This window comes from Panthera pardus, unplaced genomic scaffold (genome assembly GCF_024362965.1).
Source record: "Panthera pardus isolate Hobbes unplaced genomic scaffold, ASM2436296v1 HiC_scaffold_13, whole genome shotgun sequence".
Taxonomy (NCBI): domain Eukaryota; kingdom Metazoa; phylum Chordata; class Mammalia; order Carnivora; family Felidae; genus Panthera; species Panthera pardus.
This window is the reverse complement of record NW_026526688.1, coordinates 114,128,710-114,153,075: the sequence shown is the minus strand read 5'-3', so window position 1 is coordinate 114,153,075 and position 24,366 is coordinate 114,128,710. Positions and strand designations below refer to the sequence as shown.

Below are 24,366 nucleotides of genomic sequence, written 5' to 3'. Positions count from 1 at the left end.
AGCAAGGAATATATATGTACCTGTTAGAAAATGTTAGCTTGCAAAATAGAAAACCCAGTTCAAACTAGCTTAGTGAACAAAAAGGATTTATTGGCTCACGTAACTGGAATATCCAGAGGAAGAGCAAGTTTTAGGGTTGATTTTTTTTTTTTTTTCGTGATTCAGCAATGTGCTTCTCTCCATCGAGATATTACATTTCTCCTCATGCTGGTTAAATGTCCATAGAAGTTCCAGATTCATGTCTTCATACGAGGACAACTCTTCTAATGCAGCATTCACTGTACTGGGAACAGCTTAGGCCAATGGTCCACGGACTGTGGGCCAGGGAACAGAAAACTGATTGGCTACACCAGTGTGTGTGTGTGTGTGTGTGTGTGTGTGTGTGTGTTGGGTATCCGTGCGAAAATCTAGCACTGTTAAAATGAAGGAAGAAGGAAGGCACGCTGGGTTGCTGAACAAATGTTTAGTGTTGAATTTGTGCTCCACTCTGTGGGAGATAAAAATATGAATCAGATCAACTAGTGCTCTCAAGGATCTCAAAGGGAAATAGTTGAACACCTACATATCACTGTGTTTCCCCTACATTACTTACCTTGAATGCTATTAACAAAATCTCATGGGGGAGGACGTTGTTACATTTTGCATGATTTGTAGGCAGTGCCGTCCTGGAATCCCAGCGCTTACATAATGAACACACACATATAAAGAAAGCATTGGATAAGAAGAGAAAAAAAAGCTAGAACATCTAAGATACTAATCCCTTTCATTTGAGCACATTTGTTTTTTGGTTGTAATAAGTCCCTCATTCTGCATTGGTAAAAAGAAAAATCAAACATAATATTCTTCCTCCCGGGGTTCCTGGGTGGCTCAGTTGGTTGAGCATTTGACTTCTGCTCAAGTCATGATCCCACAGTTCGTGAGTTCAAGCCCCGCCTTGGGCTTGTTGCTGTCAGCACAGACACAGCCTGCTTTGGATCCTCTGTATCCCTCTCTCTGCTCCTCCCCCACTCGCACTCTCTTCCTTCTCTCTCAAAAATAAAATAAACATTAAAAAAATGTCTTCCTCCCTAGAGCTCCCTTACTTTAAGATATTCCCATGTATTTTAGGGGTTCATTTGACTTGTCTCTCATTTGGAAACTATCATTGTGGTGGATTGAATAATGGTCCCCCAGGGATATTCTGTCCCAATGCCTGAAACTGTGAATATTGCCTTATATCCAAAGGGACTTTGCAGATGTGTCTAAATTAAGGATTTTGCGATGGGGAGATTTCCTAGATTATCCAACTGAATCTTATGTAATCGCAAGAGTCCTAGTAAGAGGGCAGCCAGCAGGTCAAAGAAGGACGAGGTCGGATGAGATCTGGAGGTTGGAGTGAAGCACTCCGAAGGTGGAAGAAGTTGGACCAGGAGCCAAGCCAAGCAGGTGGTCTCTGAGAGTGGAGGAGACAAGGAAACAGACTCTACCCTGGAGCCCGCAGAAGGCTCCTCGTAGGATTCACTGTGGGCTTCTGACCTCCAGGACTCTAACAGAATAAATTTGTGTTTTAAGCCACTACATTTGTGCTAGTTTGTTATAGCAGTGAAGGAAACCGACCGTCCAATCCCTCTTCCCCTACCGCCGGACGCACCTCCTTGCTCTCAACCCTGCAGCTACCTTAGAGATCTTTATAGAGTGCAAATCTGTTTGTTTAAATCTCTTCAAAGGCCTCCTCACAGGTTAGGAGATAATGTCCACATCCCTTTATAATTCCTTCGTCTCCTTCCATAGCAGTTCCCTTCTCTTTGTCCTCTGGTCTTCCTTCTTCCCTTTCTCTTTCGCTGGTTCTCACTCTAGACCCTGGGCTTTTGCAAATGCCGGCTTTGTCTGGAAGGGGTGTCTACCCTCTCTGTCTGGGAAATGCCCTTCTTTCCGTATCTCCTGGCCTATGGGGACTTCTGCACTGCCCTGGACAAAGTCAACTGCTCCCCTTGTCAGTGATCCCAGCACACTCTCTGTGCATCTTGATGACACAGCACATACCACCCTGTGTTGTCATTGTGCTGTTTACATCTGCTTCTCCTGGCAGGGGCTGATCCTAAGCAGAAACGTGGGAAGAATCCAAGAAATATTTGCCAAAGGCATCGATGAGTATGCCTGTGTCACCTCAGCGTGCCTCCAGGCCTTCAGGGAGCCCGGCCGACTCTCCTTTCCTCCTCTAGCATAGTGCAGATGGACTTTAAAACGGCTCCTCTGGGTTGGTATTTACCACACGGACTTACATCTCAGTCATAAGCTTTCAAGCCAGATAAAACACTCCAGGAAAGGCTGGGGTGGGAGACCAGTCCAATGGATATTCTTAATGGATATAGGAACAACAGGTCCAGCATGGAAATATTTTTAGAAGGAAAGATAGACAAAAATTATAAATCATGGAGTGTGTTCGAGTTCATATTTAGCCTTTAACTAATCATTTCAAAGTACTTTGAAAGGAAACAAACCCCACATGAGGGCGGTGTTTCCTTCCTTATTGTTTTTTTTTTTTTTCTCACTTCCCAGGCTCAGATTCCCCACTTCCCCACTTCTGCTTCTTGGGATTATCTCCAAAGCAAACTATCCATCCCCAGGTTTTTGTCTCAAGGTCTGCTTGTAGGAAAACCCAAACTCATGCACTGTTTAAAACCACATGGCTACACATCAGGGAAAGTCAAGACTTTTATGACTTCATTATGGGGTGGAGATAAGAAAATTTTGCTGCCCTTTCATTTGGAGGTTTCACTGCCTATCCTAAGCATCTGGTAAGTTAGAGAATGTTCTGCTTCTCTTCCCCCTGACTGGCAGCAGCTCCCTCTCGGGGGGGCCGCGTCAGCCTGCACTCCCCAGTTATAACACCCAGAATCAAGCCAGATCAGATATAAAACTAATGGAGGACTATCTAATGCAAACATGCCATTTAAAAAAAAAAAAAAAAAAAGACTGTTTTCTATCATTCTTGGATTTGACCTGTGAAGCTCTCAGAAAGGCACATGGAAACAATCACAATGAAAGGATTTCATGCATTTTTGGGGGCAAACTTTTTTATTCAAATTATTCTTTATGTTTGGATCCCAAACATTAGAAGATTTGAGAGAAATTCTTAGGTTTTCTTTTCAAAGCTACAGATTTCCTGTTTAATAATAATGATCATTATTATTAATGATAATTATTTGGTAGAGATAAAGTGACTCAGTTTGAGGGTTCAGTTAGAATTTTGTCTATTCACTGGATATTTTTTCTATTGAATACTTAAATTGTTAATTTTGTTTGAGGATCCCAAAGCAGTTCATGGTAACAGTGACAACTTTTCACATTTTCCTGGGAAGGCCAACTACGTGTAAAGTACCAACTATAGAGGCTTTATTCTTTTTTTTTTTTTTTTTTTTTTTTTTTTAGAGAGAGCTCACACTCGCGTGCAAGTGGGGAAGGGGCAGAAAGAGAGGGAGAGAGAACCTTAAGCAGGTGGAAGTTGGCAAGGGGCAGAGGGAGATTGAGAGAAAATATTTTTTTTTAATGTTTACGTATTTTTGAAGGACAGAGAGAGAGAGATAGAGCATGAGTGGGGAGGGGCAGAGAGAGAGAGGGAGGCAGAATCTGAAGCAGGCTCCAGGCTCTAAGCTGTCAGCACAGAGCCTGACGTGGGGCTTGAACTCATGAACCATGAAATCATGACCTGAGTCGAGGTCAGACGCTTAACTGATGGAGCCACCGGGCGCCCCAGATTAAGAGAGAATCGTAAGCTGGCTGTACCAAGCCCAGCTCAGAGCCTGAGTCGGGTCTCGATCTCACAATGGTGAGATCATGACCTGAGCTGAAATTAAGAGTCCAAATGCTTTACTGACTGAGCCACGCAGGTGCCCCTATTTTTTAATACATCAGAGCCATCTTGACTTTCTGAGCTTTATTTTTATAACTTGGAATATCAGAAAAAATTCATCATCTTGCTCCTTTTAAAGCAGGTGCATCAGGACCTCAATGGTTATAATAAAGATGATCAAATTAACCTCAGGTTGTCATGCATCTGACTGTGGACTCAACGGCAGGTAAGGCCCTGACTTTCTGAAGGATAGAACTTTGCCTCTTGACCCCAGTCATGACACTGAAGAGTGACGTGAAGTCTCAACCTGACACCTTTTGACCTAGAAAGGGGTAAAAAAAACCACCCAGCTCTTGTGTTGCCCACAGAAAGAGTTGATCCTCACATTTCCCCATTAAGACTTGATTATAGGCAAAGAGTTTCTCTGAGTGCTTCTGTAGAAGTAGGAGATTCTTTGCCCCTAGCCTCCCAAACCCAGTATAGGTCTGAAGATTTGAGCCAGAAATACATTCTGTGGGTATACTATAGACTCCGTCATCAATAAATTTGTATGTGGAAACCCCAACCCCCAGTGTAATGGTATGTGGAAATGGAGCTTTTGAGAGATAATTAAGTTTAGGTGAAGTCACGATGGTGGGGGCTTCATGATGGGATTAGTGCCCTCATTAGAAGAGATACCAGAGAGCTTGCTGTCTCTCTCTCCACAGCATGTGAAGCCACGGTGAGAAAGCAGCTACGTGTAAGACAGGAAGAGGGACTCACTAGAAACCAGCCATGCTTCTTCTAGCCTGATCTTGGACTTCCAGCTTCCAGAACTGTGAGAAAATAAATTGGTGTTGTTTAAGCCACCTAGTCTATTGTATTTTGTTATGGCAGCCAGAGCCGAATAGTACAGAATATAAACTCCAGAAGCACCACTTAAATCTGTAGAGAACTCAAATATTCTTACCTCTCTGAGACTTTACATAAAACATATAGTTTATCCTGACAACCATGGCTCCTGGAATCAAACACACACTGGCCATAGACCAGAAAGAAGGGGTTCTGGCTACTTCTGTACTCTTCATATATGTTTGCCAAATATGAAAGACACTGTTAATCCATATGCTTACAATGGATGAAATTTACCATGTATAAACTATATTTCATACATAATTAACCTTGAATTAAAAAAAAATCAATGCTTGGGAAATAGGTTTCTATGAGAAAATCCTGGAATGACTGGGTTTATTTAATTAAAAAAAGATAAATTTGGGAATATTTTAATGTTATTGGAAATCCAAGTGCCAGTTTTCCCTTCCACATTAAGGGTCACTCTGCACCATTATATTTGGTACAAAGGGGAAAAAATTACGTTCAGCCATGTCTAGTTGACTTGGCTTCAGATGGTGTGCAGTGCTCTTGGCATGTCATTCCAGAAGACGCGTTCAAGTCTAATCCTTTTTAAGGTCTCCTTGTCAGGATAAGATTTGCAGACGTGCTAGTATACTTTTAAGTGTCCATGAGGTACCTGTTAGAAAATAAACATACACACACATCTCCCAAGGACCAATACAAATTCTCAGAAATAATACATATTAAACACATGAAAAGGAAGAGAGTCATTTCCCTAATTCACTCATAATTTACAAGGTTTTATATGTTCACAATAAAATTGGCTCTTAATTGTCCCATTTACTGACCCCTTAATGGCAACTTCCTTAGCTATACAAACACTCCTCTTGTTTCCATTCTTTAACCCAGTATTTCCCACAACATGGTCCTCAGACTACCTGAATCGGAATGATCTGGAATGATGGTTAAAAATGCTGGTACCTGAAAATAAATGTCTAAGGAAGGTGCATATTAAAAAGCCACCAGGTGATCACTATACCACCAAGACTTGAGAACACCCATTTTCACTGCTATGAGGAAAGGATTCATTTTTTCCCCCCTCTGTTTCTACTGGATGCAAAACAAGAGCAAACTCTCCCTGCCACTTTTTTTATTTTAGAGATTGTGCGGGCCCAGGAATGGGTTGTAAAATTAAGGAGTTAGTGTATTCTGAAGATTTTTTCTGGATGTGCACGCCCACCTTTTGGAACTGGCACAAGGGGGCAAAGTCCTGAGGGACACAAAGGAATAGATGTGCACAAACACCCAACCAACAGGCAAGCCACAGTGTTGAGTGATTTCTGTTTAGTTCTCAACGTTTGGTGGTTTCTTCCTTCTATCCATTTGTCCTTTTTTCCATTTAAAAAACTTACATGTATAAGTGTATAGAATTGAATGAACACAATATTTGGTTTGTGACATAGCCTCATCATTGCTTCGTGCATGGTCTTTAGTCATTCAGTCAGCTACTTTAAATAATGCAATACATACCTGAGAACATACCACTAAATTGAGAGCTAGGGCCTTGAGAGTAACTTACAATTAACCACACAATACCTCCTACCAAACTATCCTTCGTCATCCTTCCCCCTCATCCCGTGTTCAGCACTAACTGCTTTGCTTATGGTGTGCTTCTTTTTGATATTTAAACGCATCGTTAAAAAATGCGTTGTGTGTACGTTGTGGTTCATCATTTTTGAGTGCTGTATGATATTCTGCTCTGAAAATAGGTCATAGCTTATTAATCTACTCAACTGCTGGGAGCATCTGTGTGTTTCCAGGTTTTTCCTGTTATGAACAGCACTACTGACAATATGAAATACTGAAGAAGAGGCGGATCTTCGGGATCTCTTGCAAGTTGCTGGTAGGAGTACAAACTGGGGTAACGACTTTGGTGGTAATAGTTTGGCATTATCTACCTAAGTTGAGCATTCAGATACCCTAAGCACTCAGCAATTCCACGCCTAAGCACACACTCAGCAGAAACTACCTCGATGTGCAAACGGAGATGTATACAAGAATACCCAGAGCAGTGGGGCAGCGCAATTGGAACAAGTTCAGAACCCTCAAGCGCAGGTAGCGGGGCTGGATGGGGGTGGGAGAGCCCGAGGTAGAGTGCAGCAGGGGTTTGAAGGGGAAGAGAGGTGGGAAAACAACCACCTGAGGTCAGTTAGTTCCACCTATAGTTCTCAGTTTCCAAGTACTGACCTTTCAAACCCGGACACTAGTGCTGGGGACCTCTGGAGCTGAGGTCTGAAGGCACTCACTGTGTGGCCCAAGGTGATGGCGAGGGTGGAGCCAGTGCAGAGCCCGTTTCCCCTCCTGTTTTCCCTTTTCTCCACCAAGCTGAGCTGGTGGGCCTCCTTCCCGGACCACCCTGCCCCACCTTCAGACTCCCAAGTTCAAACCACCCCCACCCAGAGAAGTTCTCAGTTTCCTCTCTGTGGTTTCTTCAACCTCAGCCTTTGGGGAAGGATCAACAGTTGTTCAGCAACCCAGTCATCTGTGTGGGTGTTTTCAAACTTGGTACTCAGAGCTTACAGTTAGCAAAACCTCGGGCTTCCGAGCACCCTCCGTATGTATATTTCAGTTCCCTCTCACAACTTCCTGGGAAGTAGGGAGCATCAGTGAGATTATTCTGATCTCACAGCTGAAGACACAGATTCTGAAAAAACAAATGATTCACTAAAGTCACAGGGTGATTAAGTGGCAGAGCTGGAAGACAAGTTCTGGCTCCTGCCTGGTTGGGGTGACACTGCACATATCTCACTGTTTCCTTAGGTGTGTGTCTAGTGTAAAGACAGGTTTCTTGTGGTTCCCATTGCACAGCAGCTCTCTTGTTAGAATTTTTTCTAATTGTTTTTTGTGCCAGTAGAAGGAAGCCATGTTTTAAAATGCTATTTATATGCTCAGACACCTTAGTGAAGGATCATGCCTCTCTGTCTCAAAATAAAAGAAAATGGATTAGAGGTCTCACAACAAATAAATCTCTTTGGAAACCCTTTTTAATGGGTTTTTAATGGGTGATGCTGATGCCCTGTCCAGACTGACCCCTTTTATTAGGCTAGGACAACCAGCCCCCAACTACTCTTTATTTTTTTTTTTAATTTTTTTTTCAATGTTTATTTATTTTTGAGAGAGAGAGGCAGAGCACTATCAGGGGAGGGGCAGAGAGAGAAGGAGAGACAGAATCCGAAGCAGGCTCCAGGCTCTGAGCTATCAGCACAGAGCCCAATGCGGGGCTCGAACCCACGAACCGTGAGATCATGACCTGAGCTGAAGTCGGACACTCAACCGACTGAGCCACCCAGGCCCCCCAAGCCTCCAACTACTCTTAAGTGTTGACTGCTAACGACTCAGCGCTCCCCTTTCTCCAGAAGACTGACCTCTGCCCAAGGGAATTGGCTATCCCAGAGATGTCTGGAAACAGCCCCCTCCTTGGCTTGTAGCTAATGACTGCATGATCCTGTAAAGGCCAGGGCCCCTTGTCTGAAGCAGGGTTAACTGGTGCCATACATGCTCCAAAGACACCAGTGGGGTCCTGGTAAGGATAGCTCTGCTGCCTCTTTCCCTGATTTCTCCTCTCCCCTTGCTTCCTTAATCCCTTCCTCCTGAATGCTCCTCCAATAAATCATTTGCAAAAGAATTCCTGTCTCAGGCTCTGCTTCTGGGGAACCCCACCTAAGATATCCTTCAGTTAATTGAGAATGTATTAATACATTCTAGGTGCTATAGAGTAGTATAAAAAATGTGGTATCTTTGATGTTCAACATTTACCTTTTCTAATGTCCTTTGAGACTTCTTCTTTTTGCTATGATCTAAAAGTGTGCCGTTTAATTTCCTAGTGTTTTGGTGATTTTCCTGTAATCGTTCTGTTATGGATTTTTAGATTAATTCCATTATGATAAGAAGATCTACTTTGTATCATCTATCAGTCATGGTCTAATAATAAAACCACCAGGATATATATGTATATGTATTTTATATATAGATATGACATATGTGATATATATATATAATATAATATATACATAATATATATATATACATATATATATATATATCTATATCCCAGTAAGTCTGCTTTTCATATACATGCACATATGTTTATGCTTATATTACATTTATAAGGATTTGTTACAGGGATTTGACCTTATGCAATTGTGGTGCAATCTCTGCAAGGCAGGACAAGCATTTATTTGGAAAGAGAAGGCAGATGTAATGTGTAAAGAACAAGATCCGGAATCCAAAGAATAAGCCCATGAGGACAGGCTGAAACCCATGTTGGTTTTGGTTGCCTCTGACTTTAACGGTATGAGTGTCATGCATTAGCTGGGTCCTTCATCATGAACTCAACACGTAGCTCAGGCCCAGGAGTTGGAGGAGCTAAGGGGGACCCAGGGGAAGTGGGGCAGTTGCAGCCCAGTTGCTGCCTCACACCAAGGAGGTGAGTCAGCATAGCAGTGACAATGGGTGTCAGCTACAAAGTGACTGATGCTTCACTGCCTCCCTCAGTCTCAAAGCTGAGTCTGTTTTGCGCCCTACCCAAATCCAAAACAAAACCACCCCAGTCCCTCCGTCCTCAACTTGGAACCTATGCACATCTCCTTAAACTGTATTTAATTTTCAAATAAAGACAGTAGCAGCTTCATGTTTCCACTGACCATGACACAGCTATGCCATATACAACCTCAAACACACATCTCTTTCCCCAAAAAAGGATACAAAATCCACCCCTGACACACACTTTTAAAAATCTTCGGATGATGTTTATCTTTGCATTCCAGAAATACTCTTCCTTATCCCTTTTGTGTACTAGCAGCATTATTTTCCCTTAATGATCAGTATCAGTCATCCCAATGAATTAAAGTAACCACTCTCTTCGCCTGTTGATTCAGTGGCATGACAAACCCAAGTGGCCGCTGGCAGTCTCAAGTTTTAGGAAGAATCATTGTTGTGTCCACTAGTGGAAGTGTTATTCGCTTTGGAACCAAGACCTCCCAACCAGCGAAGCCTAAACTTGTGGGGCTAGGAAGCAAAAATTCTTCTAGTGGATCATTGCAGCTCATAGGGAGAGGATTCACTTTCATGTCCACCCTGTGATTCCCAATCCCATGAATTCTAGGGAAAGAACACCATATATTGTCCACTAATTTAGACCATTTACTGCATTCTGAAGGACATTTCTCCAGCCTTGCAAGATGCTGCCACCATCACTGGGTCATAAGAAGGCTGTTCCACCATTCTTGTAAGCTAATTGTTTCAGGATGATGGAAAACATGGGAAAACTAGTGAACTCTATGATCATGGACCCTTCTCTACATTTCATTTTCTGTGAAATGAGCTCCTGTGTCAGAAGTAATTCAGTGTGTAGTACCATGACAGTGGACTTATTCTGGAAATCCATGAATGATAGTTTTGGTGGAAGCATTGAGGCAGGAAAGGAAAATCCGTATCCAGAGTCAACTATCTCCTCCAGTGAAAATAAAGCACTATCACTCCCATGGTTGAAGATGTAAACTTTAATCAGCCTGCCACTCAGCATTTGGCCAATTCTCTGGGAATGGTGCCATACTGGAAGTATAGCATTGGCTTCTGCTGTTGGCAGATTGGGCAATCGGGTGTGGCTGTAGCCAGACTGACCTTGGTGAGCAGAAGTCTATGTTGCTGAGTCTATGCATAGCTCTTATCCCTGCTGCTATGGCCATTTTTTCATTACCCCATTGGGCAATGGTGGGAGTGACTGGGTGATTGAATCAGAACATCACGAGGAAATTGGTGTTTCTATAAAATCAATCTGTTTGATTGAAACCCTTTAGAAAAGAGGGATTAAGTAAAGAAGCAGTTCTGTAAGAAAAAAAGGAAAAGAAACAAACTTAAAATCTAGATAGATACCATAGGTTAGTAATCTCAGGAATATCATACAGCAATATTATTAATAAAAAACAAAACCAAATTATTGAATATTTGAAAGGAATGGGTGATTATTTTTTATCTCCTCATCTTCTCTCTTTTTCTTTTTAAAATTCGTATACCAAGGAGATCAGAAACTATGTGTGAGGCATGAGGGGGCATGGTTACAATCAGCGAATCCTCAGGGTGTTCTGAAGGAACAAATGTTAAGGGATCACAGCTCCCTGCAAATCGTTCTTGCTTTCTAAATCTGCGTTTTCTGCTCCCATAGTCTCATTTCCCCTTCAAATCCTGTGTTACTGCTGCAATTTTCTTTCTTTTTTTTTTAAAGTTTATTTATTTATTTATTTATTTAGAGAGAGAGAGAGAGAGAGTGGGGGAAGGGCAGAGAGAGGGAGAGAGAGAATCCCAAACTGCTTCCACACTGTCACTGCAGAGCCTGACTCAGAACTTGAACTCATGAAACTGTGAGATCATGACCTGAGCTGAAACCAAGAGTTGGACGCTCAATGGACTGAGTCACCCAGGCACCCCTTTGCTGCAATTTTCTTCTCTCTAGGGAATGAAAAAATGCATCCTGGATTTCTACTTTCCCTGGGGCAGCTGCATTTCAGTTCACAGATGATATTGTTATTGGTATAAAAAATAGCAAGGATGCATAAATCAGCATTTGGTGGCCAATGTTTTGTTATGTTCAGGTCAATATTACCTAGTAAAATTATTGTATCTTTGTTACCGTGTCGCTTGAGTGAGTTTTCCTAATTAATATTTTTTGTGTCTGTTACTGACAGATAAACTGTGTTTTTCTTTTGCTTCTATTACTTCAAAGCCAATTTATCAAACTAACTGGTTTTACAACATTTCATTAGTAGATTCAACCATCTATGTCAATTGATTACTCTTGTATGCCTCTGACCCCAAGATTTTTAAATGATGTGGAAGAGAGATGGCGGTGTAGGAGGACGCTGGGCTCACTGCGTCCTGCTGATCACTTAGATTCGCCCACACTTGCCTAAATAACCCAGAAAACCACCAGAAGACTAGCAGAACAGATTCTCTGGAGCCAAGTGTAGATGAGAGGCCTACGGAAGAGGCTAGGAAGGGCGGAGAGGTGGTGCGCGCTACATAGACTGGCGGGAGGGAGCCGGGGTGGAGGGGCAGCCCGCCACCAAAGCAGAGCCCCCGAGTCTGGCTTGCAAAAGTGGAGGGGCCGGACGGAGTGTGTTCTGACAGCAAGCGGGACTTAACACCTGGAAGGTTATAAGCTAACAGCTCTGTTCGGAGAATGGGAGGGCTGGAGGACAACGGGAGGGAGAGTTGTTGAGCCCCGGATGACAGCTTGGCTGGGAACAAAGGCGCTCGCCAGTGCCATCTCCCTCGCCCATCCCCCAGCCAAAATTCCCAAGGGAACCAGTCAGGGAACTTGCTTGCACCGTGCAAAAACCCAAGGCTGTGCTTCTGCGGATCCATCCCTCCGGCGGCGGGTCTGACTCACTCCTGGTGCCACAGGGCCCCTCCTGAAGCGGACCTCTGAAGGAAAAGCGAGCTGAGCCTGCCCCTCCTGCCCCTGTGCACCTTGCCAATCCACCCCAGCTAATACACCAGATCCCCAGCACCACAAGCCTGGCAGTGTGCAAGTAGCCCAGACAGGCCACGCCATCCCACAGTGAATCCCGCCCCTAGGAGAGGGGAAGAGAAGGTACACACCAGTCTGACTGTGGCCCCAGCGGTGGGCTGGGGCAGACATCAGGTCTGACTGTGGCCCCACCCACCAACGCAAGTTATTCAAGATAGCACAGGGGAAGTGCCCCGCAGTTCCGCACCACTCCAGGGTCTATCCAAAATGACAAAACGGAAGAATTCCCCTCAAAAGAATCTCCGGGAAATAACGACAGCTAATGAACTGATCAAAAAGGATTTAAACAATATAACAGAAAGTGAATTTAGAATAATAGTCATAAAATTAATCTCTGGGCTTGAAAACAGTATAGAGGACAGCAGAGAATCTATTGCTACAGAGATCAAGGGACTAAGGAACAGCCAGGAGGAGGTAAAAAATGCTATAAATGAGCTGCAAAATAAAATGGAGACAACCACAGCTCGGATTGAAGAGGCAGAGGAGAGAATAGGTGAACTGGACGATAAAATTATGGAAAAAGAGGAAGCTGAGAAAAAGAGAGATAAAAAAATCCAGGAGTATGAGGGGAAAATTAGAGAACTAAGTGATGCACTAAAGAGAAATAATCTATGCATAATTGGTATTCCAGAGGAGGAAGAGAGAGGGAAAAGTGCTGAAGGTGTACTTGAAGAAGTCATAGCTGAGAACTTCCCTGATCTGGGGAAGGAAAAAAGTCATTGAAATCCAAGAGGCACAGAGAACTCCCTTCAGACGTAACTTGAATCGATCTGCACGACATATCATAATGAAACTGGCAAAATACAAGGATAAAGAGAAAATTCTGAAAGCAGCTAGGGATAAACGTGCTCTAACATATAAAGGGAGACGGATAAGACTTGTGACGGATCTCTCTACTGAAACTTGGCAGGCCAGAAAGGAATGGCAGGAAATCTTCAATGTGATGAACAGAAAAAAATATGCAGCCGAGAATCCTTTATCCAGCAAATCTGTCATTTAGAATAGAAGGAGAGATAAAGGTCTTCCCAAACAAACAAAAATGGAAGGAATTCATCACCACCAAACCAGCCCTACAAGAGATCCTAAGGGGGATCCTATGAGACAAAGTACCAGAGACCTCTCTACAAGCATGAAACCTACAGACATCACAATGACTCTAAACCCATATCTTTCTATAATAACACTGAATGTAAATGGACTAAATGCGCCAACCAAAAGACATAGGGTATCAGAATGGATAAAAAAACAAGACCCATCTGTTTGCTGTCTACAAGAGACTCATTTTAGACCTGAGGTCACCTTCAGATTGAAAGTGAGGGGATGGAGAACTATTTATCATGCTACTGGAAGTCAAAAGAGAGCTGGAGTAGCCATACTTATATCAGACAAACTAGACTTTAAATTAAAGGCTGTAACAAGAGATGAAGAAGGGCATTATATAATAATTACAGGGTCTATCCATCAGGAAGAGCTAACAATTATAAATGTCTATGCGCCGAATACGGGAGCCCCAAATATATAAAACAATTACAAACATAAGCAACTTTATTGATAAGAATGTGGTAATTGCAGGGGACTTTAACACCCCACTTACAGAAATGGATAGATCATCTAGACACATGGTCAATAAAGAAACAAGGGCCCTGAATGATACATTGGATCAGATGGACTTGATAGATATATTTAGAACTCTGCATCCCAAAGCAACAGAATATACTTTCTTCCTGAGTGCACATGGAACATTCTCCAAGATAGATCACATTCTGGGTCACAAAACAGCCCTTCATAAGTTTACAAGAATTGAAATTATACCATGCATACTTTCAGACCACAATGCTATGAAGCTTGAAATGAACCACAGGAAAAAGTCTGGAAAACCTCCAAAAGCATGGAGGTTAAAGAACACCCTACTAAAGAATGAATGGGTCAACCAGGCAATTAGAGAAGAAATTAAAAAATATATGGAAACAAACGAAAATGGAAATACAACAATCCAAACGCTTTGGGATGAAGCGAAGGCAGTCCTGAGAGGAAAATACATTGCAATCCAGGCCTATCTCAAGAAACAAAAAAAATCCCAAATACAAAATCTAACAGCACACCTAAAGGAAATAGAAGCAGAACAGCAAAGACACCCTAAACCCAGAAGAAGAAGAGAAATAATAAAGATCAGAGCAGAAATAAACAATATAGAATCTAAAAAAAACTATAGAGCAGATCAATGAAACCAAGAGTTGGTTTTTTGAAAAAATAAACAAAATTGACAAACCTCTAGCCAGGCTTCGCAAAAAGAAAAGGGAGATGACCCAAATACATAAAATCATGAATGAAAATGGAATTATTACAACCAATCCCTCAGAAATACAAGCAATTATCAGGGAATACTATGAAAAATTATATGCCAACAAACTGGACAACCTGGAAGAAATGGACAAATTCCTAAACACGCACACACTTCCAAAACTCAATCAGGAGGAAATAGAAAGCTTGAACAGACCCATAACCAGCAAAGAAATTGAATCAGTTATCAAAAATCTCCCAACAAATAAGAGTCCAGGACCAGATGGCTTCCCAGGGGATTTCTACCAGACATTTAAAGCAGAGATAATACCTATCCTTCTCAAGCTATTCCAGAAAATAGAAAGGGAAGAAAAACTTCCAGACTCATTCTATGAAGCCAGTATTACTTTGATTCCTAAACCAGACAGAGACCCAGTAATAAAAGAGAACTACAGGCCAATATCCCTAATGAATATGGATGCAAAAATTCTCTATAAGATACTAGCAAATTGAATTCAACAGCATATAAAAAGAATTATTCCCTATGATCAAGTGGGATTCATTCCTGGGATGCAGCTGGTTCAACATTTGCAAATCAATCAGTGTGATACATCACATTAATAAAAGAAAAGATAAGAACCATATGATCCTGTCAATCGATGCAGAAAAAGCATTTGACAAAATTCAGCAACGTTTCTTAATAAAAACCCTCGAGAAAGTTGGGATAGAAGGAACATACTTAAAGATCATAAAAGCCATTTATGAAAAGCCCACAGCTAACATCATCCTCAATGGGGAAAAACTGAGAGCTTTTTCCCTGAGATCAGGAACACAACAGGGATGTCCACTCTCACCGCTGTTGTTTAACATAGTGTTGGAAGTCCTAGCATCAGCAATCAGACAACAAAAGGAAATCAAAGGCATCAAAATTGGCAACGATAAAGTCAAGCTTTCACTTTTTGCAGATCACATGATATTATACATGGAAAATCGGATAGACTCCAACAAAAGTCTGCTAGAACTGATACATGAATTTAGCAAAGCTGCAGAATACAAAATCAATGTACAGAAATCAGTTGCATCCTTATACACTAATAATGAAGCAACAGAAAGACAAATAAAGAAACTGATCCCATTCACAATTGCACCAAGAAACATAAAATACCTAGGAATAAATCTAACCAAAGATGTACAAGATCTGTGTGCTGAAAACTATAGAAAGCTTATGAAGGAAATTGAAGAAAATATAAAGAAATGGAAAAACATTCTGTGCTCATAGGTTGGAAGAATAAATATTGTTAAAATGTCAACACTACCCAAAGCTATCTACACATTCAATGCAATCCCAATCAAAATTGCACCAGCATTCTTCTTGAAGCTAGAACAAGCAATCCTAAAATTCATATGGAACCACAAAAGGCCCCGAATAGCCAAAGTAATTTTGAAGAAGATGACCACAGCAGTAGGCATCACAATCCCAGACTTTAGCCTCTATTACAAAGCTGTAATCATCAAGACAGCATGGTATTGGCACAAAAACAGACACATAGACCAATGGAGTAGAATAGAAACCCCAGAACTAGACCAACAAAAGTATGGCCAACTAATCTTTGATAAAGCAGGAAAGAATATCCAATGGAAAAAAGACAGTCTCTTTAACAAATGGTGCTGGGAGAACTGGACAGCAACATGCAGAAGGTTGAAACTAGACCACTTTCTCACACCATTCACAAAAATAAACTCAAAATGGATAAAGGACCTGAATGTGAGACAGGAAACCATCAAAATCCTGGAGGAGAAAGCAGGAAAAGCCCTCTCTGACCTCAGCCGTAGCAATTTCTTACTCGGCACATCCCCAAAGGCAAGGGAATTAAAAGCAAAAATGAACTATTGGGACCTCATGAAGATAAAAAGTTTCTGCACAGCAAAGGAAACCATCAACAAAACTAAAAGGCAACCAACAGAATGGGAAAAGATATTTGCAAATGACATGTTGGATAAAGGGTTAGTATCTAAAACCTATAAAGAGCTCACCAAATTCCACACCCAAAAACCAAATAACCCAGTGAAGAAATGGGCAGAAAACATGAATAGACACTTCTCTAAAGAAGACATCCAGATGGCCAACAGGCACATGAAAAGATGCTCGTCGTTCCTCATCAGGGAAATACAAATCAAAACCACACTCAGATATCACCTCATGCCAGTCAGAGTGGCCAAAATGAACAAATCAGGAGACTATAGATGCTGGAGAGGATGTGGAGAAACGGGAACCCTCTTGCACTGTTGGTGGGAATGCAAACTGGTGCAGCCGCTCTGGAAAACAGTGTGGAGGTTCCTCAAAAAATTAAAAATAGACCTACCCTATGACCCAGCAATAGCACTGCTAGGAATTTACCCAAGGGATACAGGAGTACTGACGCATAGGGGCACTTGTACCCCAATGTTTACAGCAGCACTCTCAACAATAGCCAAATTATGGAAAGAGCCTAAATGTCCATCAACTGATGAATGGATAAAGAAATTGTGGTTTATATACACAATGGAGTACTACGTGGCAATGAGAAAGAATGAAATATGGCCTTTTGTAGCAACATGGATGGAACTGGAGAGTGTGATGTTAAGTGAAATAAGCCATACAGAGAAAGACAGATACCACATGGTTTCACTCTTATGTGGATCCTGAGAAACTTAACAGAAACCCATGGGGGAGGGGAAGGAAAAAAAAAAGAGGTTAGAGTGGAAGAGAGCCAAAACATAAGAGATTCTTAAAAACTGAGAACAAACTGAGGGTTGATGGGGGGTGGAAGGGCGGGGAGGGTGGCTGATGGGTATTGAGGAGGGCACCTGTTGGGATGAGCACTGGGTGTTGTATGGAAACCAATCTGACAATAAATTTCATATATTAAAAAAAATAATAAAAAATAAAATAAAATAAATGATGTGGAAGAGGGGCCCCTGGGTGGTTCAGTCGGTTGAGTGTCTGACTGTAGATTTTGGCTCAGGTCATGATCTCGCAGTTTGTGAGTTTGAGCCCCACATTGGGGTCTGAGCTGAACAGCATGGAACCTGCTTGGGATTCTCTGTCTCCCTCTCTCTGCCACTCCCCCACTTGTTCTCTATCTCTATCTCTCAAAATAAATAAAGACACGTTTAAAAATAAACAAACAAAATGATGTGAAGATAAAAGCACCAGCCCAGGAGTGAGAGTTACGTGGCTGCCAGTCCCGACTTTGCCTCTAAGGATGGGGGGTACTTCATTCAGTCATTTATGGCCTACAGTTTATCCATTGATCAAACAAAAGAGCTGCACCAAAGATCCACTCCGAAGGAAATACTAAAAGACTGTTCTATAAGAAAAAAGGAAAATAATTGAAGGGGGAAGAAAGAAATGAAGAACAACTAAAAATACATATATAAAACATAATTCATATGTATATACACATATATATGCCTAAAATTATAGACATAACACAAAACAGTAACATTCAGAGATATAAATGAAAAAAAAATATTCTGAAGTCTCTGTATTGAACAGGAAGAAGATAAAAATTCCAGTCAAGATTGCATTATTGGATTTTAATAAATAAATATTTGGTTTGCCAGAATTTCGTCTAGGACTTTTGCACACATATATATTTGAGATATCTCTCTCTGAAATTCTATGTATGAATGTAAATATAATATAAAATATATAATGCATGTATATAGAATTCTACATATAGTCTATATATAAAACAATGCATCATGATGAAGTTGAGTTAATTTCAGATTAGTTTCACATTTGAAAATAAATCTGAGTGTATCACCCATGTAATATTTCTGCCAAAATGTTTAATGTGAATTTAGTCATGAGGAAAATTATACAAGTTCAAATTGGAAAACATTCTACAACACGTCCAACTGGCTTGGAATCTTCAAAAATGCCAATGTGATGAGAGAAAAAAAATAGGGAAATATTCTAGATTAAAAAAGACTAAACAGAAGTGACAACTAAATGCTTCGCAGGATCCTTGATAGGTTTCTGAATTTTTTAAAAAAAGGGTTATAAAGGACAGTATTGACACAGTTTAGGAAATTTGGATAGGAGTTGAATATTAGATAATGTTATAAATTAATGCTAAATATCTCTAATATAATAATTGATTTATAGGAGAATTCCCTTACTTAGGGGGGAAAACAAGGTGAAACATTTAAGGTAAGTTGACTTGATATCAGCAACTAAATCTCATATGGCTCAAATGGCTTAGCCAAAGCCAAAAAGTTTGTGTGTAATAGTATATAGCCAGAAAACTAAGTGGAACAAAATATTACAATTGGTGAATCCAGGTGAAGGATATATAGAATTTGCATTACTATATGAAGCTTACTTGAAGGTTGAAAATTTTTCAAAATAAAAACTTGGGGAAAATATAGAAAAAAAAGTAAAATACAATAAAATGATATAACAAAACATAGAGTGGTTATTGATGTGAAGGAAATCAACAATGAAATCCAAAGGATAATGTAAAGTGGCTTTAAGAGAACACATAATTAAAGGAATTCCATAAAGAGAAGACGGGAGCATTGATGAAAAATACACAGGCATCACACAAAGGAATAAGTAAAACTGTACTCTCAGATGAAATATATGTATAAATCCAAAAGAATGGACAAACGTTTGGAATTTGCAAGTAAGTTTAGCAAGTTTGCTAAAATAAAGTCAATATGCAAAAATCAACTTTATTTCTAAATGCCAGGAATACGTGGAAAATGAAATTTAAAAAACGATGTTATTTGCTATGGCACTAAAAATATATCAAATGTCTCTGAGTAAACTAACAAAAGGTAGACTCATCAAAGCATAGATTCCTTGCTTCAGAGCCATCAGGAGGTCTTGAATTTTCCCCACTTCTACTTCAGCTTGATGTCCTTTCTTGGAATTTGAGCTTTTTTCTTTCTCTCCCTGAGGAACACCCATCTCCTTCCTCTTTACAAGGAGCCCAGTATAAAGCCTGTATATCTGCTTGCCTATACTGCTCACAAAGGAAGTCTTCCCACTTAGGTGAGTACCAAGTCTTATTAGAAGGATGTAGGCAGGAAAACTCACTGCTCTTTTTATTTTTAAATTTTTTTAATGTTTATTTATTTTTGAGACAGAGCATGAGTGGGGGAGGGGCAAAGAGAGTGGGAGACACAGAATCCGAAGCAGGCTCCAGGCTCCGAGCTGTCAGCACAGAGCCTGATGTGGGGCTCAAACTCACAAACTCACAAGTCATGAGATCATGACTGGAGCCGAAGTCGGATGCTTAACCGACTGAACCTCCCAGGAGCCCCGAACACTCACTGTTCTTTAAGGCTTCACTAGTAAAGGACACCTGTGGCTGTTCTCCCAGTCCCCAAAGGTATGATTCAGCTGGACATACTTGGCAGTTGGAGTAACCTTCACACTGGGTCCTTGACCTGTGGAGTAAGAGCTATCATAGTGGAGAAGGCCAGGTGGAAGCCTCTGACTGCCCTTCTACACACCTGCCCTCACTCTCTCCTACCAAGATGATAAGTCAAAGACAATATCATATTCTGGGTATTGATGGTGGAGATTGGTGCCGCTCTTAAAAGTCTGAAGGATGTAGGGGTGGCTGTTCCTATCATTTGTCCTCTTAACTAGCCGACTTGGCTTCTACAGAAACCAGGTGATAACTGGGAAGTGACTTTACACTATTGCAGACTCAACCAAGCAGTAGCCCCAGTTGCAGCTGCAGTGCTAGATGCGGTGGTGTTGCTAGAGCAGGTGACTAAGCAGGTGACTAGAGCAGGTACATGATATGTGGTCATTAATTTGGGGAATATGTTTATTTTAACCCATTTAGAAAAAAAAAAAACAGAAATAGTTTGCCTTCTTTTGGAACTGATGCTATTCTTTCTCTACACTTCCGCTCCAGAGCTAACGTCAACTCTCCTGCCCTCTGTCATAACGTAGCCTCAAGAGATCTGGACTATCTGGGCATTCTGAAGAATATCAGTGACTCATTACAGATGACATCGTTCTGATCTTGTAGGAAGAGAGGTAATATACTGGAATACACTATATAGTATCCTAGAGTATGCTAGTATATTAGAAACCTCTGTAAGACATGTTTGCTCAAGAAGGTGGGAGATGAACCCTACCAAGAATCAGGGATCTATCATTTCAGTAAAAGGGATGATGGCCACATTATAGATACACACAATGGTGGCCTTGAAAGACAGTGGCAAGGGAAAAATTTCCAATGGTAGAACTTTGAGTTGTGCGTCAGATCATCCACTTGGTGTGTAAAGGAGAAGTGAGGTGAGCATGTGTATGGATTCATGAGCAGTGGTGAGTGGCCTGGTCAGCTGGTCAGGAGCCTGAAAGAAAGTGTCAGAGCCTGTGACAAAGGGGGTAATGGGTAAAGGCACAGGAATGAATACATGGAGTAAACATCACATGTTAAAACTTTTTTGTATCACCTGTTAACATCCACCAAAAAGCCCCCACCATGGAAGAGGTACTGCACAACCAAGCAGACAGAATGACTTGGCTAGTTGACATTAGCCACTTCACAAAAGGCAAAGTGGGTACATGGGCAGAGTGGTCATAATGGCAGAGATGGAGGCAATGTGTTGGCCCACAGCGTGGACTCCCACTTGCCAAGACAGATGTAACTATTGCCCCTTCTGAATACCTAATCTGCCTGCAGCAGAGACCAAGAGTGAGTCCCTGACATGACACCATCCCTTGAGATCAACTGGCCTCTTGGTGACAAATTGACTACATTGGGCCCCTTCAGTCCCAGAAGAGCCAGTGGTTTATTTGCACAGGAATAGACATCTATTTAGGGTATGGGTTTGCCTTTGGGTCTCCTACTTACAGAGCCTAAGCTATAACCACAATCTAGGGGCTTATAGAGTGCCTGAGACACATGGAATCCCACAAAATATCATCCAAAGGGGAACCCACTTTACAATGAAAATGGGTAGGGCGGGCCCATGACCATGAAATAGGCTGGTTGTATTACATTTACATTATCCAGAAGCTGCCACTCTGGTAGAGCATTGGAATGCCCTTCCCGAATAAAGGTACAGCTAAGGAGCCCACTTAAAGGTCATACTCTGTAAGGATGGGGTGCTATCCTTCAGATGGCAGTATCTGCACCCAGTCAGGGACCTCCATAAGGCACTGTGTGTCCCCAGGAGGATCCTAGATCCAAGGGGTGAAATCAGGAATGGCCCCACTTACCATCGATGACTCAGTGAAGAATTTTGTTTTTCCTATCCCTACAGCTTTGGAATCTGTAGCATTGGAGCCTCTGGTCCCCAAAGGGGTGTACTTTTGGGGAGGGACAAAGTCAGAGTTCCGCTAAACTGTAAGCTCCAACCGACACATGAGGACCTTGGACAACTTGCATCTAGAAAGCAGGAGTTGGAGTCACCATATTGGCAGAGTTAATTGACCTTTATCTGTAGGGGGAGGTAGCACTGTGGTTCCACAGCGGGGGAGGCAGGACATCTGTGAAACTCGGATGGTACACTTTGATATCTCTTGGTACTCCTTGTCTAATTGTAGCTGTGAATGGATAGTGCCTCAGCCCTGGCTTGAGAAGGCATAGTTTCCAGAGGAATGAGGGTTTGAGACACACCACTACTAGGACGTCCAGAAGTGATGGCCAAAGGTGAGTGGAATGTCAGTAGTGGAGAAGGGAGATGATGAGTACCGGTTGTGGCCCTGAGACTACTTGCAGTGACAGGAGTTGTAGTTTGCTCCATGAAGCTCACTCTTCTAAGTCTCCCCTGAGGAAGAGAGATGCACTAAGGAATCGCTGAAGAGCTGCTCCCCAAATGTGTGGGCAAGTGGATCCATGTGGTACAAGGGGCAGACTATGGCAGCCATGGGTGTGCTGCTCCGTTTCCCTTCAACAGGGAGCCTGTGGTGAGGAGTGCAGTCAGCTGACAGCCGCTAGCTACAGCATCTTCAAGATCCACAGCAGCATTCAAGCTGGATACGTGTTCCCTGGGAGCTCCCAGCCAGTGAGGGGAGACAGTAGGGCTCCCAGGGCCCGGTCATCTCTGCCCAGCAGTTTTTTATGGGTAAGCCGTGCACTGGCAGAGACTTTTCACAGAGCTGCATCTCAGTCCAGGCTCTTCCCGCTCAAATCTTCCCTCTGACTCTTCTCTTTTCATACATGTCAGACCTGAAAGCTTTTCCTGACTACTGCTTCTTTGCCTCTTTATCTTTCACAGGAGTTACCCCCAAGCCATCTCTTGTACTTTCAACTATCTTGGGACTCAATCTAGAGACCCAGAGGACCCAAACTGACACACCCTCAATTGTGACATCACGGAAACGAAGGGATTACCAGGAACCTCATACGCAGGTAGTCTCTGTTACATCCAGGAGCATGTCATTTATTTCCAGATCTCTCCTCCTTATTATGGAAATCTAATTTATAGGCAAGGAAGAAGAGTGGGAGTATATCAAAGAATAAAGTCTTAATTTTCTATTTTATACTTGGAAACATATAACGCGGGTATGGATTGCTTTTGCCTTCCTCTCTTGAGCATATATACCTTCTGCAATGAGAAAAGAGAACAAACACTGAGCATGCCCATGAGAGGGTGCTTATAGGGGTGTTGACCTGTGTTGTGAAAGATCTGATGATGTGCTCCTTAGAAGCCAACCACAGACATCTCTATACCCCCTCCTCTTTGCCAGCTCCTGGGAACCAACCTCAGCATTATCCAGCCAGAATCCACAGGGTCAATTATATTTTTAGGAGGAAAAAAGTATTTAATAATGAGACTTTGCTTTTTTTTTTTTTAATTTTTTTTATTTTTTAAATTTTTTTTTTCAACGTTTTTTATTTATTTTTGGGACAGAGAGAGACAGAGCATGAACGGGGGAGGGGCAGAGAGAGAGGGAGACACAGAATCGGAAACAGGCTCCAGGCTCCGAGCCATCAGCCCAGAGCCCGACGCGGGGCTCGAACTCACAGACCGCAAGATCGTGACCTGAGCTGAAGTCAGAAGCTCAACCGACTGCGCCACCCAGGCGCCCCGAGACTTTGCTTTTTTAAATAGCTTTTTAATTAATGACAAACTCAGAAAGGAAGATTTTACATTTTCCTCTCAACATCCCTCTCAGTTATCATGAAAACAGACACAGCAGAATTATTCTCTCTTTTTCATGCAACAAAACCCAAAATACAAAGTTTAATAAGTATTAGGAAGGCAATAGAGAGATAATGGGAAGTCAATACTAAAATACTAAAATTCAAATTTCTTCCAAGTTCAGTATATTGGCCTCCAAGTGAATGTCTCACGATATCAGCATGTTGCAAAGAGAATCTGGAGGTCCCATATTTCCTCACTTCCCTTTGCCAATGTGTGGTTAGAAGTGTGTGTGTGTGTGTGTGTGTGCGTGTGCGTGTGTGTGTGTGTTTGTACGTGGGCACGCGCGCCCAAAGCTCCCTCTCTTGTGTGTGTGGGAGTGTGCTGGGTACTGATAAACTTGATGAGAAAGGAAGATGATTGGATGGAAGTTAATTTCCTAACTGCCAGGTAAATAAGTGGACAAGGCGTCACAACCTGACTTAGACAGAGCTGAGGTCTCCTCACTGAGCACAGTGCTTCGACTACTGCTGCCGGTCCAGCTACATCTTTGTGTTTCTGAATATATTTCTTGTGTTCTTTGCTGCCTCCAGGCCCCCACCACGACTCCACAAGATCTTGATTTACCTAGTCCTCTGCCAGAAGTCTGATTTATCCATTCACTTCTTTTTTAAAAAAAAAATGTTTATTTATTTCTGAGACAGAGGGTTTGCATGAGTGAGGGAGA

General features: G+C 41.9%; 1 protein-coding gene and 1 long non-coding RNA gene across 4 annotated transcripts in view; one reads left to right on the top strand and one right to left on the bottom strand.

The window, feature by feature from the left end:
* Positions 1–2,050: 2,050 nt before the first annotated feature.
* Positions 2,051–4,674, top strand: LOC109247884 (uncharacterized). Its single transcript, XR_002071880.2, has 4 exons — positions 2,051–2,236; positions 2,539–2,777; positions 3,972–4,058; positions 4,540–4,674. It is a non-coding gene; the product is annotated as an uncharacterized LOC109247884 (long non-coding RNA).
* Positions 4,675–5,042: 368 nt separating this feature from the next.
* The window catches only part of ETNPPL (ethanolamine-phosphate phospho-lyase), a 40,070-nt gene continuing 20,746 nt past the window's right edge, over positions 5,043–24,366 (bottom strand). The window contains exon 13 of one of the 3 annotated variants that reach the window (XM_019417025.2): positions 5,043–5,342. In XM_019417025.2, coding sequence (XP_019272570.1) covers positions 5,313–5,342 — 30 coding nt within the window. In that variant the 3' untranslated portion in view covers positions 5,043–5,312. Of the gene's footprint in view, positions 5,343–10,212; positions 10,553–20,746; positions 20,901–24,366 lie in introns of those variants that run through there. The other 2 variants (XM_019417034.2, XM_019417015.2) reach the window with 2 other exon arrangements.